General features: G+C 46.4%; 1 protein-coding gene across 1 annotated transcript in view; it reads right to left on the bottom strand.

Annotated features, from left to right (window-relative positions):
• LOC307048510 (forkhead-associated domain-containing protein 1-like) overlaps positions 1 to 15,543 on the bottom strand; it is a gene marked incomplete at both ends in the record, with an annotated part of 154,093 nt that overhangs the window by 42,130 nt on the left and 96,420 nt on the right. The window contains 6 exon segments of the mRNA XM_079697600.1: positions 608 to 760; positions 2,372 to 2,427; positions 2,430 to 2,441; positions 13,381 to 13,576; positions 14,429 to 14,533; positions 14,537 to 14,581. Of these exon segments, the coding sequence (XP_079553726.1) occupies positions 608 to 760; positions 2,372 to 2,427; positions 2,430 to 2,441; positions 13,381 to 13,576; positions 14,429 to 14,533; positions 14,537 to 14,581 (567 nt within the window).

Here is a 15,543-nt window from a genome sequence, read left to right as displayed (position 1 = left end):
TTGTGGCTGAAAATGCAGTCTGCAGAGCTGTGCTATCGGTACCAGCTGGGAGCTGGTCAGAAATGCAGAATCCCAGGCTCCCCCGACCCGAGACCTGCTGAGTCAGAATCTGCATTTTAACAACATCCCCATATGATCCGTGGACACCTTTGAGTTGAGAGGCGCCACTGTAAAGTATCCTCTAATTGGCTGGTTTCTGGAAAAGTAAGTAGCTGTTTTGGGCATGTGTTTCCCCTGATATGCATGAAGAGAAAGCAGAAGACTGAAATACTATTGGTTGGTCTTGCACACACTTAGCCAAAAACCAGGACCCGCAGTAACGACTGGGATTTGTATCAATAAAATCAGCTGCGGTATATAAACAAAGTACCATTTCTAGACATTTCAATAACCTTGCCTCTTCAAGTTGATCTTCAAGTTGATCTCTGAGTTTTAGGATTCAAGCTTCATGTTAATTCCTCCTACATCATTCACCCTCTTTAATTAATTTAGTTCCCAACAAGGAGTTGCTGAGATTTCTCCATCTAAGTACGCGCCCTCTGTTTCTCATAGCAAAGCCCATTTCATCAGTTTCCAGTAGTAAAGAGAAGGATGGGGACCGCCTTAATGATTTCTCTTCCATTTGCCGCTTGACTCTGGCTTTCAGCTTCTCCTCTTGCTGTAGCCTTTCCTCGGTCAGCTTCTCCTTCTCTGCCAGATGCTGCCGTAACTGTTCTTGCAGCAAATACTGCTGAGTTTCCCGGGAACTGTTGATCTTCATCTGAAATGAGGGGAAGGGGAACTGCACCTGATGGGGGACAGGACTAACGCAGGAGTCATTTCCACTACCATTGGGGGCGGGAAAAAGGTTCACGAAGCTTTCTTCAAAACACAGAAAAATGATGCTTAGCTTAGTAACTAATAGCGAAGTAGTAGAGCATCGTGGTTAAGAGCTCAGACTCCAGATCTAGATGGAATCTCAGCTCTAGTTCTTTCTAGACACTTCTTCGTATAGAAAATGAGGTTAATCCTAGTATCTACCTCTTAGAGTTGTAAGAATGAGATAATGATGGAAAGCTTTTAGCACAGTGTTTAGCACATAGTAGGTGCTCAGTAAATGGTAGTTAGACTTATTTGTTATTATTTGCTGAGTGTAAGAGAAAAAGCAGTGAGCTAGGGCTAGAAGGCCTGAGCTTTTGTCTTGATGCTTCCACCAACTAGCTGTGTGACGTTGAAACAGTCACCTAGCTTCTGAATGTCATTGTCCATCTCTGTAAAATAAGGAGAATGGACGAGATCAGGGGTTGGCAAACTACTGTCTGCAGGCCAAATATGGGCCACTGCCCATTTTTATAAATAAAATTTTATTGGAACAGTGCATGCCCGTCACGCCCATTCATTTACGTATGTCTATGGCTGCCTTTGCTCTACAACAGCTGGTCAGATAAGTGTGGCAGAGGCTGTATGTCCTGCAAAGCCTAAAATATTTACCATCTGGCCCTTTACAGAAGACGTTTGCTGACCCCTGGACTAGATGGTCTTTGGGGTTGATCGTAATGGTGGTCCCAATATTTCACCCTTCCTCTCTTCATATCTTTGGCTCTGTAACTTGCAGTGCCCACCCATATCCTGCACCCGACACTGAACTCAGTCATGTGACTTGCTCTGGCCAATGGGATGTTGGCTGACATAACACAAGCAGGGAATTGAAAAGCACTCCATGATTGGGCCTGCTTTCTCTTCCCGATTTCTGCTTCCTCTGCTAGCGCCATGAGAACGTGCCCAGGCCAGCCTGCTGGAGGATCAGAGACACGTGGAACACGTGGAACAGAGCACAGCTGCTCCAGCTGAGGCCAGCCTATATCGACCAAGGTCCAGCCAACACCCAGACACGTGAGCAAGCCCATCCAAGACCAGCGGACCCACCTAGCGGCTGGCCCCAGATGTGTGATCAGTAGACAATAACTGTGGAACACTGCTAAAAGTGTTATGGTTGTTTATTATACAGTATTAATACGGCAATAGCTACCAGAGAGATACAATCCCTAAGGATAATTTTGCCTCTAAAATGTTGACATTATGTAACTTTTGGTAATTCTGCTGCCTATACTGTGGCTAGCTATACTTCTTCCACTGTATTTAATAAACAATTGTAAAGATCTGATGGCATTTCATTTTTTCTGGTTTTTGACAGAGGAAAACAAGCCTCCTTGCCCTCCTGGGAGATCTCAGCCACCCTGTCTGAAGCATTTCGTGTGCAAATGGAGGTATCATTTCACCTTTTGGAGGATGTGTGCTGACTACCTAACAGAGGAGAAACAGAGTTCAAATGCTTAGGGCTAGGTAAATTCTAAGGAGGAGCTGAAATGAACTTTTGAAGTTCAAAGATTACCTGAAGTTCCTGGGTCCGGCTTGTAATTTTTTTATAATGTTCCAGAAGGTATTCAGATACAAAGACAATCCTTAAAGAGAGAAGCAAGAAGAAGGTAAGTATCAATTCAATTCACTTCCTTTGCTCTCTGAATAATGTCTTCACAGAGCTGGCCGACAGGTGGGTGAGGGTGACGCTGCCCTCCCATCAAGGAAACGGGAGTTGCCATCCACCTTGTGTTTTTAAAATTGTTGATCAGCTTCGGTTGGGCTCAAATCCAAGTTTCTTTTTGTGGGTGGACAATAAAAACCATCTGCAGAGCTCCTATCGACTAAGTGTCTCCCGTGTGCAGCACTGTGAGCTGAGCAGGGGATGATATGAAGCCATTCAGTGTGACAGACAAGGTCTAAGTGCCTGGGAGGAAACAGGCAGGGACTCCAGGTGGTGTGGAAATGATGGGTGGAGGAGTTGGGACGTGTGAGGGTCCCAGGGGAGGCGCCATCACTCACCTGGAGTGATCACTGCTTGGCTGAGGCCCCACTGGGCGTGGGCACGCGTGGGTATGCAGAGTTGGAGGGGATGGCGTGTCAGAATGGAAGATGTGGTTGGGTGAATGATGCCTCCCCCTCAAAGATGTCTGGGTCCTAATCCTTAGAGCCTATGAACATTACCTAACAGGGCAGAAGGACCTTTGCAGATGTGATGAAGGTAAGGATCTTGAGATGCGGGCTTATCCTGGATTAGCTGGATGGACCCAATATAGTCGCATGGGTTCTGACAAGAACCAGACACAGGGAGTCTGACTACAGACAGAAAGAGACGGTGATGTGACAGAAGCAGAGAGTTGAAGGTGCTCCTCTGCCATGAGCCAAGGAAAGCGGGGAATTTTCATTTCCTCGCCTTTTCCAGTCTAGAGACTAGAAAAGGCGAGGAAACGGATTCTTTCCTAGAGCCTCCAGAAGGAACCAGCCCCTTGCCTTTACCTTAGCGAAACTGATTTTGGACCTTTGGCCTCCAGAACTGTAAAAGAATAAATATGAGTTGTGTTAAGCCCCTAAGTTTGTGGTAATTTGTTAGAACAGCCATAGGAAACTAATATGGGGGGGTGAAGGCAGGAGGTAGGATGAGAGGTGGGGAAATGCGGTGCATGTTCTGTAAGAGCTTAACTGGGGTAGAGCAGATGATGGGGGAGGGGAGGAGTAGAGGGAAGAGTTGGGGTGGAAAGCTGAGTTCAGTCTGTGGCCAGCCTAGAACAGTAGCCTAAAGAGTATAAACTTGATTTAAACATCACTGAAATGTCACGAGTGTGACCTGTGTGCCCGGCCCTCTGCCAAGCAATCAACGCATCACCCCACTGTATTGTCCCGCCATCGCCTCCTTTTACACATGAGGCAGTCGGGCTCTGAGACATGTGGCTGCTGGACGCCACACAGCTGGCAAATGGCTGAGCCAGGGATTGGGATCACAGTGGTGTGACTCCAGGGTCTGAGTCACTGCTATTTCAGCTTCTGATGGAGCAGTGAGTTGGCTTAATGAAGGGTGATTTTTTTTTCAGAAAAATAACCGGGATGTATTAGAGACGAAGGAGCCAGCAGCATTTCTCAACTGCAGCATTCTCGACGTGTTGGGCTGGACAGTCCTCGTTGTGGGAGCCGTCCTGGGCACCGTAGGACGTTTAGCAGCATCCCTGGCCTCTACCTACTGGCTGCCAGGAGCATCACCCACCCAAGCTGTAATTATCAAAGATGAGAGGGTTTCAAGAAAGCAAACCGAGAGGGTTGGGTAGGCCAGAGAGAACATGGCGGGGGGAGGAAGCTGGGGCTTCAGTGCAGGGGGGGCCACGTCAGTTGCCAAAGAGGCGAAGACAAAGTGGGAAATGGGTGGTGAGCACACAGGGTGTAATGCACTTCAAGGTCTTAGTGGGACAGGAGTACGAGCAGTAGAAAAGGAGCTAAAGAAGCAGTGGTCCCAGTGAAGATGCACCAGCTTGAAGCGCATGTTTGATGACGAAGGAGAAAGATGAAGTGGGAGGCTGTAGACGCTGAAAAAGCAGGTCGTGATTCAGGAGCTTGTGCACAAGGTGGTCTGGGAGGGAGAGAGAAGGGGAGACTCAGGGACGGAAGAGCTGCATTTGGAAAGAGAACGTAGTGAGGGAAGATGGAGGGAAAGGAGGAAAGGTGGGTGCGGAGAGAGACAGGAGGGGAGCTGAACAGGCTCGTGCCTGGGCCCTTGACCCCTGACAATGCCACTTGCTGAGAATTTCCAGCTTGGAAGAGTGAGAATAATAATATTATAATAATAGCTATTCAGTATTAACCACTTGCCGTGTGCCAGGCACCATGCTAGGAGTTTAACACGTGATATTTTCTGATCATTACAAACAGCCCAGCAAGGAAATGTGTTTGCATTTATAGGTGAGACACAGACGCCCAGCAAGGTTAAGCTATGGAGCTGGTAAGCAGTAGGATCAGAATTCAGACCTAGGTCTGTCATTCTCTTTTCAGAGAGACTAGAGGCTGGAGAGTGAAGGGCTGGGCTGGCTGATGTGAAGGGTGCGTGAGGAGAGGGGCGCTGGGCGGATCCCAAGATGGCAGAGATGGGTGATGCGGACTTGGGCTGTTGGAAAGAGGGATTTTCTTCTTTGGGAGAAGAAGCAATTCTTGATTATAGTTCTGGTTACAAAAGTTACACATGCCTGTTACACAAATCCAAACAGGGCAGAAACCCATAAAGTGGAAATTGTCCCCCCGCTGTATCCTCAGTGGCCGGCACACAGTAGGGCTGCAATAAATAGTTGTTGAACGACTGAGTGAAAGTCAAGGCTCACGCAGTCTCATCATGCTGGGATAATACTCTCAACACTTTTATGTCTTTTCCTCCAGATTTCTCCTGTGGTCGGATATTGGCATTTGAAAAAAAAAAAAAGAAAAAAAAGGGGAGAACACTGTGCATATTGTATTACAACTTTCTATTTTTTTCACATAAAAATACTGCGTATCTTGGATATCTGAGAAAGAGCGATTTTCTATGTATGCAGGGAATCCTTTTATTTGCAACAAAGTCTTGCAGAAGTAGACACAATCAACTGAGCTTGCAAAGATAAATGTAAAAAGTCCTTTCTTTCCCTTATCAAAAGAGGCTGAGAAACCAGGCAGGAGGAGAGGGAGCTGACTTTTAAGGTCCTCCTTAGATGTTTCCTGTCTTCCAGTGGGACCACACAGTAACCCTTCACCAATCAGAATTTTTTTTTTTTAGGTCACAGCTTTTTTATTTTTTAATTGAGATAGGGTCGATGTAAAATATTGTATGTTTCAGGTGTACAACATAGTGATTCACAATTTTTAAAGGTTATATTCCATTTATAGCTATTATAAAATATTGGCTATGGGCTTCCTTGGTGGCGCAGTGGTTGAGAGTCTGCCTGCTAATGCAGGGGACACGGGTTCGGGCCCTGGTCTGGGAGGATCCCACATGCCGTGGAGCGACTAGGCCCGTGAGCCACAACTACTGAGCCTGCGCGTCTGGAGCCTGTGCTCCGCAACGAGAGAGGCCGCGATAGTGAGAGGCCCACACACCACAATGTGGAGTGGTCCCCGCTTGCCGCAACTAGAGAAAGCCCTCGCACAGAAACGAAGACCCAAGACAGCTAAAAAAATAAATAAATAAACAAATGTGGGGTTTAAAAAAAAAAAAAGAAAAAAAATTAGGAAAAACTGAAATTAAAAAAAATATATTGGCTATATTCCCTGTACTGTAAAATATATCATTGTAGCTTATTTATTTTATACATAGTAGTTTGTACCTCTGTTTTTTAAATTGGAGTATAGCTGCTTTACGATGTTGTGTTAGTTTCTACTGTACAGCAACGTGAATCAGCTCTATGTATTCATATATCCCCTCTTTTTTGAATTTCCTTCCCATTCTGGTCACAAAAGGATGGAACGCTTCATGAATTTCCGTGTCATCCTTGCACAGGGGCCACGTTAATCTTCTCTGTATTGTTCCAATTTTAGTATATGTGCTGCTGAAGTGAGCACAGCAGTTTGTTCCTCTTATTTCCCCACCTCTAACTTGTCCCGCCCCCTTTCCCGCTCCCCACTGGTAACCACTAGTTTGTTTTCTATATCTGTGAGTCTATTTCTTTTTTTGTTATATTCACTAGTTTTATTTTTTAGATTCCACATAAAAGTGATATCATACAGTATTTGTCTTTCTCTGTCTGACTTATTTCACTAAACATAGTACCCTCCAAGTCCATCCATGGTGCTGCAAATGGCAAAATTGCATTCTTTTTTATGGCTGAGTAGTATTCCACTTCATATATATATATATATATATATATATATATATATATATATACATAGATATATCTATATCACATCTATTTTTGGGGGGTGGCCACACCATGCAGCTTGTGGGATCTTAGTTCCCCAACCAGGGACTGAACCTGGGCCGTAGCAGTGAAAGCGTCAACTCCTATCCACTGGACCGCCAGGGAATTCCCTACTGCATCTTCTTTATCCACTCATCTGTTGATGGGCACTTAGGTTGCTTTCACGTGTTGGCTATCGTACATAATGCTGCTATGAACATTGGGGTGCATGTATCTTTTTGAATTAGTGTTTTTCATTTTAGGGGAATAAATACCCAGGAGTGGAATTGCTGGATCCTATGGTAGTTCTATTTTTAGTGTTTTGAGAAACCTTCAAACTGTTTTCCGTAGTGGCCACACCAATTTACATTTCCACCAACAGTGTACAAGGGTTCCCTTTTCTCCATATCCTCGCCAACAGTTGTTATTTGTGTTCTTTTTGGTGACGGCCATTCTGACAGGTGTTAGGTGATATCTTAACCAATCAGATCTTTAGTAGTGACCCCAATCTCCTGGGCTGCTCATGACATGATCCAACAATAGTTACTCAACCTGGATTTCCCTGAGGGATTTATTCCAGGATTTTACAGACCTAGCTCGTTATGTGCGTTTTATCCCTTAGGACAATATTTTAAAAGGCAGGTAGTATGGTGGTTCAGAGCAGGGGCTTTGAGGTCAGAGGGACCTGGATGGAGTCCCAGCTTTACCACTCGGCAGCTAGGAAATGCAGCCCATTGTCAAGAGCTGAGGAAGAAGGCCTGGGAAGAGAACTGAGTGCTCACGGCTAAGAAAATCTGACTAGCTGTCAAATAGAGATGCGGCAGGGGTCACAGGTAAAGGCACCTCGGCGTGAGTAAATCAAGCTGCCCTGCCTGTGCGCATACCCATCTGCTTGCCATCCACATTTAGTTCACATTAAATCAACAAGTATTCAAGGCTGATGCGGATGGCAGCTACCGTTTACTAAGGCTTATGTGTGACCCCATGATTTGGGTACCACGTCGTTTAATCCTCACAACTACCTGGTGAGATCTTAACCCCATTTTATAACCAAGTAAACAGAGGCACACAGAAGTCGAGACTTGCTCACACAATGAGTAAGCGCACACTTGAGAGTCACACCTTACCAGCTGGTCTCCAAAGCCTGAACTCAGAATCATTCGCTCTAATGCAAATGGGGCTTTGCTGGGGCGAGGCCCGCGGTGCGCATCAGACACCCTTCACTCCAGGGAATGAAACTCTCAGGTTTGTCTCTGTTCAAGTTAACGACAGAACCTGTCCTCTAGGAACTGGGCATGTACCTGGTACCCCTCTGGATCTTCGGAGGGCATGTGGGGTCACAGAAAAAACACAAGTGCTAGGATCACAACGACCTCAGTTTGAGTCCTGACCCTACCATGTATCAGCTGTGTGCTTTGAGCAAGTTTCTTAATGTTATTGATACTCAGTTTCCTTACTTGCAAAATAAAGACGACAATAGTACCTGGCTCATTGGGCTGTTGGAAGATGAAAGTACACAGTACATGTAAAACAACTAACACAGTGACAAGTACCCAGGAGGAGTTAAACAAACCATGGTTCCTACCCTCCTCTTAGGAACTGTGAACACAGAAGGCTCTTAGGACTGTTTGTGTATGGTGATGAGTGACTGGGGGATCCCCTGCTGGCCTCAGTATTGGGAAGTACCTTGAATCACTTATCATGGTGGACTAACACATAAAAAGTTTTTGAGACAGCTTCTTTTTTTTTTTTTTTTTTTGCGGTATGCGGGCCTCTCACTGTTGTGGACTCTCCCGTTGCGGAGCACAGGCTCCGGACGCGTTGGCTCAGTGGCCATGGCTCACGGGCCCAGCCGCTCCGCGGCATGTGGGATCTTCCTGGACCGGGGCACGAACCCGTGTCCCTTGCATTGGCAGGCAGACTCTCAACCACTGCGCCACCAGGGAAGCCCCTGATGGCTTAATTTTGAAACCCATGTTTCTTTATGGTAATGTATGACTAGATTTAGAGACAGAGGCTTCAGTGACTCCTGAAGCCTGGGGAGGGGACAGTGCACACATTGCTTGGCCCTGCTATTACTAGGATAGAGATCATGGTCTTTCCTTGCTTTAGTTCTGATTTTGAAGAACAGCTAGAACTGTGGGCCACATCTCTCCTGGTTTCATGCACACTCAGACTCTGCCATGATTACAACAGTAATACAAGGGTTGGGGAGGGGCTGGGTTTCCTGGAGAAATGCAGCCCCCCTCTTCTCTATGCTATTTGTGAGGGGCAGGCACTTACAGAAAAGTTAATCTTGATTTTGCCTTTCTTTTTAAAGACGTTTAAAAGAAATTCACACCACCTTCTGGATTACCTTAGACATATCCTGGCTGGGGTTGTTTAATCACCGGAGTTGAAAATCACTCCTCTATTCTCATTCATTATTGCAAGAATGTCAAGTTTGTGCAGCCTCTCTGGAGAGCGCTTTGGCAAGAAGGATCAACGATAAATGTTGGAGTTTCCCAGGTGTGGCCCTGGGCTCTCCCCTCTCATTCAATACTTTCTTCCTAGTGATACCATTCACACGTATGGCTTTAATCACCATCCATCCATCCACCCGTCCATCCATCCCATTTGACTAAGCACCTGCTACGTGGCACATGTTCTTCTGGGTTCTGGGGCCACATCACTGATACGGTTGGATATCCAGGGTGACAGCTGTGTCCTTGACACCTCACTTTGGATGCCTACAGGCACCTCACACTCATCTTCCCCTTCAAACCTGGTCCTCCTGTGGCATTCCTTACTCTGGACTTCAGTGAAGGAACCACATCTGTACTTTTAACACAAGCCAGAAACCTGGAGATCTGTAGCCCCCTTTCTCTCCATCACTTCCCTTCTAGCCATATCTAACTCCATCACTGAGGCCTTCTGATTCATCTCTTAAATGCCCCTGGAATCTTCTCTCTTGCTCCGTCCCCTCCATTGCCACAGTGAGGGCCACGATCGTGTCTTGTGACAGCCTCCTAACTGCTTTCTTGGGGTTCTGTGCTGGTCACCTTCCTGTACATTTTCCACTCGTGGCCAAGATGACTGTCTCCAAATGCAAGCCTGTTCCATCAGTTCCTTACTTAAAACCTTTTGTGGGCTTCTCTCTGCTCTCAGGTTAAAGCAGAGCTTCTTACCAGGGCTCGGCAAGCCCCCGGCCACACCATGATACAGCCCCTGCGGACCTCCTTCACCAGTCCCTGCCCTCCACCTCCATTTCTTTTAGCCCCTTGAGTTCTCCATACTTCCTGCGATCCCACCACACTGCTCCCTCCACCCAGAATGCCCTCCCTTCCCCTCTTTGGCAAATAACTCCTATGCATCCTGCAGGTGCCCTGCCATCCCTGACCAGGTCAGAGCCCTGCACTTCTCCTTCAAAGCAACTGTCACGATTAAAGTTTTACATGTGAGTGATTTTTCAGTTAATGCCCCACCCTTATTCCTCCCTGAGACCGTAAGATCTACAAGCACAGGGAGAGTGCATGTTAGCTCCCCAATATTTTATTATGAAAGATTTCAAATGTACCGCAAAGAGGGAGGAATTTTACAGCCAACATCCATATACCCCATAACCTGGATTCTACCTGTTTCTGACCCCATTATATCTCCATCCTGCACTGTGCCTGGTATCTAGGAGGCCTGCAATAAATCTTTGTTGAATGAAAGTGGTTCATATCCTTCCACATCTAGGATGATAAAGATAAGATGAACAGGTATGTGTGAATAATATTTATGTCAGCCTCATCTATTAAGTGTGAAAAACTTGAAGCAACTTAAATGCCCATGATAGAGGACTGGCTAAATAAATTATGGTACATCCTACAGAATGGGATTCCTTGCCATCAGTGACAGCGATGATGTAGACCTGTGTTTATTGACATGGAAGGGTGTTCCTGATGTACTGTTAGGAACGAAACTAAAGGAAATTGGATATAATATGACATTATTCTTTTGTAAAGTTAAAAAATCAATACATGTATATACGTAGGGCCTATTTTATGCCAGGTACTATTCTAAGTACTTTACATATATCAATGCATTTTAATCCTCACAAAAATCCTAAGGGGTGAGTATTCCCTATTATCCCCATTTTACAGGTAAAGAAACAGGCACAGAGAGGGGAAGTAACTTGCCTAGAATCACACAGCTCTTTCCATGGGAAAATGCCCTGGAAGTTCCACACAAAATATGATAGTAGTGACGATACCAAACGCTAGCGAGGACGTGAAGCAACAGGAAGTCTCATTTGTTGTTGGCGGGAATGCAAAACAGTCACTTTGGAAAAGGGTTTTGTGGTTTTCTTAAAAACTAAACGTACTCTAGGGACGTCCCTGGTGGCGTAGTGGTTAAGAATCCGCCTGCCAATGCAAGGGACACAGGTTCAAGCCCTGGTCTGGGAAGATCCCACATGCCGCGGAGCAACTAAGCCCCTGTGCCACAACTACTGAGCCTGTGCTCTAGAGCCCGTGAGCCACAACTACTGAGCCCGCGTGCCAAAACTACGGAAGCCTGCGCGCCTAGAGCCCATGCAATGCAACAAGAGAAGCCACTGCAATGAGAAGCCAGTGCACCACAAGAAAGAGTAGCCCCCACTTGCGGCAACTAGAGAAAGCCCGTGCGCAGCAATGAAGACCCAACGCAGCCAAAAATAAATAAAATAAAATAAATTAATTCAAAAAATACCTAAATGTACTCTAACCACACGATTCAGCAACCGCGCCCTTGGTATTTACTCAAAGCAGTTGAAAACATGTCCACACAAAACCCTGCACGTGGACGTTTATGGCAGCTTTATTCATAACTGCCAAAACTTGGAAGCCACCAGGATGTCCTTCAGTAGGTGAATGGATAATGGAATATTATTTGGCACTTAAAAAAATAAAAAAGAGCTATCAAGCCATGAAAAGACTTGGAGGAAACGAAAATGCATATTACTAAATAAAAGAAACTAATTTGAAAAGTTGTATGATTCCAACTACATGATATCCTGGAAGAGGCAAAAACTATGGCGACGGTAAAAAGATCTGTGGTTGCCAGGGGCTGCGGGGGGGCTGAGAGGGAGCACAGAGGATTTTCAGGGCAGTGAAACTATTCTTTTTTTTTTTTGTTTTGGATAGGTTCTTTTATTTGGAATAAAAATGTCCAGTTTTGAAAAGAAAAGACGTTTTCTTAAAAACGTAAGTCCTCAAACCACAGGTTTCCCCATGACGAGTTGAATTCCTGAACACTGCAGAGGGATTACTGGAGATGTTGATTACTTAAGGCACTAATAGGAAGGCACTGAAGAACAGCAGGGCCAGGCTTCAATCAGACAAACGTGTGCTGCCCTGGAGGAATTGCATAGGCTGGCTTTGAAGTTGGCTTCTCCTTTGCTTCTTTTTATTTTGTTAAACTTGTAGCTTTACTTTCCTCAATTTCTAGAATATCAGTTTCTAGATATTCTGGTTTATGGGTTATCATCATTTTGCTTTATTACCACGTCCCTGATCTGTAACTTTACCCACCCCACTTCCCCTCTATGGACTCCACAGGTGGCTTTTAATGAATTCTCTGTACTTTCTGTTACTATGTAGTTACAGAGTGACCTGAGAAGTGAAACTCATAAATCGAGTTGACCTAATACCAGGGCTTTGTGCACAGAATCCACCAATCTGCTCAGAGATGGCCTGATCTGAACCACATCCCCCGCCGTGCTCCCTGGCTTCTGCTTATGGCAGTAGATTTGGGATCAAAGGCACCTTCAGGACTGGACCATCTTCCCGGTGGAGCATCATGATTTACAGGGCCTCTGGGTCCTCTCCGGGGTGGGCCTCATTATTGGTGGACCTGCTGGTCTCAGGACTTAATGAAGCTCAGGTTGTTGATGTCTCATCGCAGAAAGAATTCAGTGAGAGACAAAGTGATAGGTAAGACGTGGACTTATTTAGAGAGGAACACACTCCACAGACAGAGCGTGGGCCATCTCAGAAGGCGAGAAAGGCCAGGGCAGTGAAACGATTCTGTATGATATTATAATGGTGGATACATGTCATCACACATTTGTCCAAGCCCAAACCCATAGGATGTACAACACCAAGAGTGACCCCTACACAGCACTGTAAATCAACTACACTGCAATAAAATTAAAATTAAAAAAAAGAGTGAACCCTAATGTAAACCATGGACTTTGGGTGATTAGGATGCGTCAATGTAGGTTCATCAGTTCTAACAACTGTACCTCTCTGGTGCTGATGCTGATAAATGGGGGAGGCTGTGTATGAGTGGGGACAGGGGGTACCTGGGAAATCTCTGTATCATCCTCTCAATTTTCCCATGAACATAAAACTGCTCTAAAAAACGTCTCTACTCTATATATGTATATATATGGTTACTTCTGAGAGAGAAGATTTAGCATAATTTCGATTTTTCCTTTTGCCTCTGTCACGTCTCATTTTTCTCCAGTAATCACGTCTCACTTGTGTACTTTTTTCAGGAACGCTGCTTCTCAAGTGGTGAAGTAAAGTGAAGTCTGGAGAAGGGAACACTTGGCCACATACCTAAGAAGCCTCCCTCAACAGATGTCCCATCGTGATCAGATTCAACGCAATATTTCAGTCATGTAACTATGTGAGAAAAGAGTTTCAATCACCTTTGTCGGAGCTGGAGAACTGGATCCCCACCTCGTGGAGGAGATGCTCTGTTTCCTCCAGCCAGGACAGTGACAGGCGCAAGGTGTCCAGCGCCACCTTCTGGAGCCCTGAGACAGGTGGGCTGACCTGCAGGTGCTGCAGGAGGTCGACCTCCTTCTTCAGGTCATTGCTACAGCAAGACATTTTCATGCACGCCTGGAAAGAGATGAGGTCGTGAGGAGCCCAGGCACCATCGCCAGAAATAGCACCTGACGGTTGTGACCCGCACAGAGCAGTGTTCTTGACGGGCCCATGAAGCAGGCAGAGCCGTATGTTGGCCGCCCTGTGACGGCCCAGTTCTACTTCCCTTTTTTGGGGGGCAGAAGGAAGGAGGCAGCTTTTATTTCACGTGCACTCTAATTGGGACTCTGGATGGTCAAAGAGACCCTTTGTCTAGGTATAGGCAATTCCAAAGTCAAATTGCCAAGGACGATTTGGCTGAAAGGGGAACCAAATTTGGCTACGGAATTCCTGCTGAGATCAACACACAAGCTGGTCATAAAGTGCGGTTTCCTGATTTGAAAGAGTGCTGACAAGCCAACATTTGCCCAGACTCCCCAAATAGTAGCTGCATATTTCCAGAGAAAGCAGAAGCAGCTGCCTGATGTGATAAGCTGGATCCCTGCGTGGGGGCCATGAAGTGGGGGCTCTGCCAGACCCTCTGGTCCAATAAGGGTAAGAGCAGCCTTCCACTGCTGGGACAGAAAAGAAAACTGCAAATAAAGAGCAGAATGTTTCTTTGGTTTCTCTGGAAATAACACGGGGCTGTTTTTTTTTCCCCGGGGTCTGGGGCCTCCCAAAGGCAGTACTTGGAGTGTGTCGGGCAGCTTCTCCTTGGCCACATCAAGTTCACCTGGGAGGCATTTCTGGAGGTCCTTTGTTTTCTGATCTCAAACAGATTTCTCCAACAAGAGAAAAGGTGGAGTAAAAGCAGAGCTGGACAATTTCCTGAACAAGGAGCACAAAAATGAGACACAGGGGACATTTGAGGAATGGAGAAGGGGGCACCTGGCAACTGTCTAAGGATGTCTTCAGCTTCTTGATGTTCTGGGTGATTTCCTCCTCTTTGCAGCTGCTGAGCTGGATCTCCTTCTGCAGGGTCCGCTTTTGCTGTCAAACGTTGATATTGTCCTCTGTGACCCTGGTGATCTTCTCTAGTAACTGGTGAGGAAAAGAAAAAAAAAAAAGACTTAAAATGCAGCGTGGGGCTTCCCTGGTGGCACAGTGGTTGGGAGTCTGCCTGTCGATGCAGGGGACGCGGGTTCAAGTCCTGGCCTGATAAGATCCCACATGCCGCGGAGCAACTGGGCCTGTGAGCCACAACTACTGAGCCTGCGCGTTGGAGCCTGTGCTCCGCAACAAGAGAGGCCGCCATAGTGAGAGGCCCGCGCACCGCGATGAAGGGTGGCCCCTGCTCGCCGCAACTGGAGAAAGCCCTCGCACAGAAACGAAGACCCAACCCAGCAAAAATAAATAAATCAATAAATTAAAATGCAGGGTGGCTCTAGGGGAGGGAACCTGGAGGGCTTCAGCTTAAGCTTGGAGGAGGGATGTCCTGGCGTGTTTTGGGGATGGCTCTGGAGAGTGGATATTGGCTCTGTCACCGGGGCATGTTTCCCAGGATCAGAGATGGTTTTTTAAGAGCCAAAGGCCTGTCATGTGGCCACAAGTGTGTTCTAGATTCTTCTGCATTCTGGGAGGGATTCATCACGCTGAGCCTGATGCTGTGGGCTCCTAAAAAGGAGGTCGTCCAAGAGAAGCCCGTGGTGTGATCTTGTGACCCGCGCGCTGACACCCAGGGTTGGAGAGGATAAACGGAAGGATAATAAGGCATCGTTACAGCCAGAGGCCCACCCTCACTGCCATCTGCCACTTCAGGAGGAACGAACGAGCGAGGACACACCGTCCATGCTGAGGCCGCCCCTTTCCTCACGGGGCTAACGGAGGTTCACCGTGTGGGTCTGCCGACCAGACACAGTCCTGGGTGGTTTAGTTTGATTTTCACAGAAACACTGCAAGGGAGTTTAACTGGCTTTTACTTTAAAAGCCAGGAAATCCCAGAAAATCAAAACAAAACTTTATGGAGTAGCAACAGTGTGAAAAATATGTGCCACCAACAAAAA

This window comes from Hyperoodon ampullatus, assembly GCF_949752795.1.
Source record: "Hyperoodon ampullatus genome assembly, chromosome: 2".
NCBI classification, from domain to species: domain Eukaryota; kingdom Metazoa; phylum Chordata; class Mammalia; order Artiodactyla; family Ziphiidae; genus Hyperoodon; species Hyperoodon ampullatus.
This window is presented reverse-complemented; position numbering and strand designations above follow the sequence as displayed.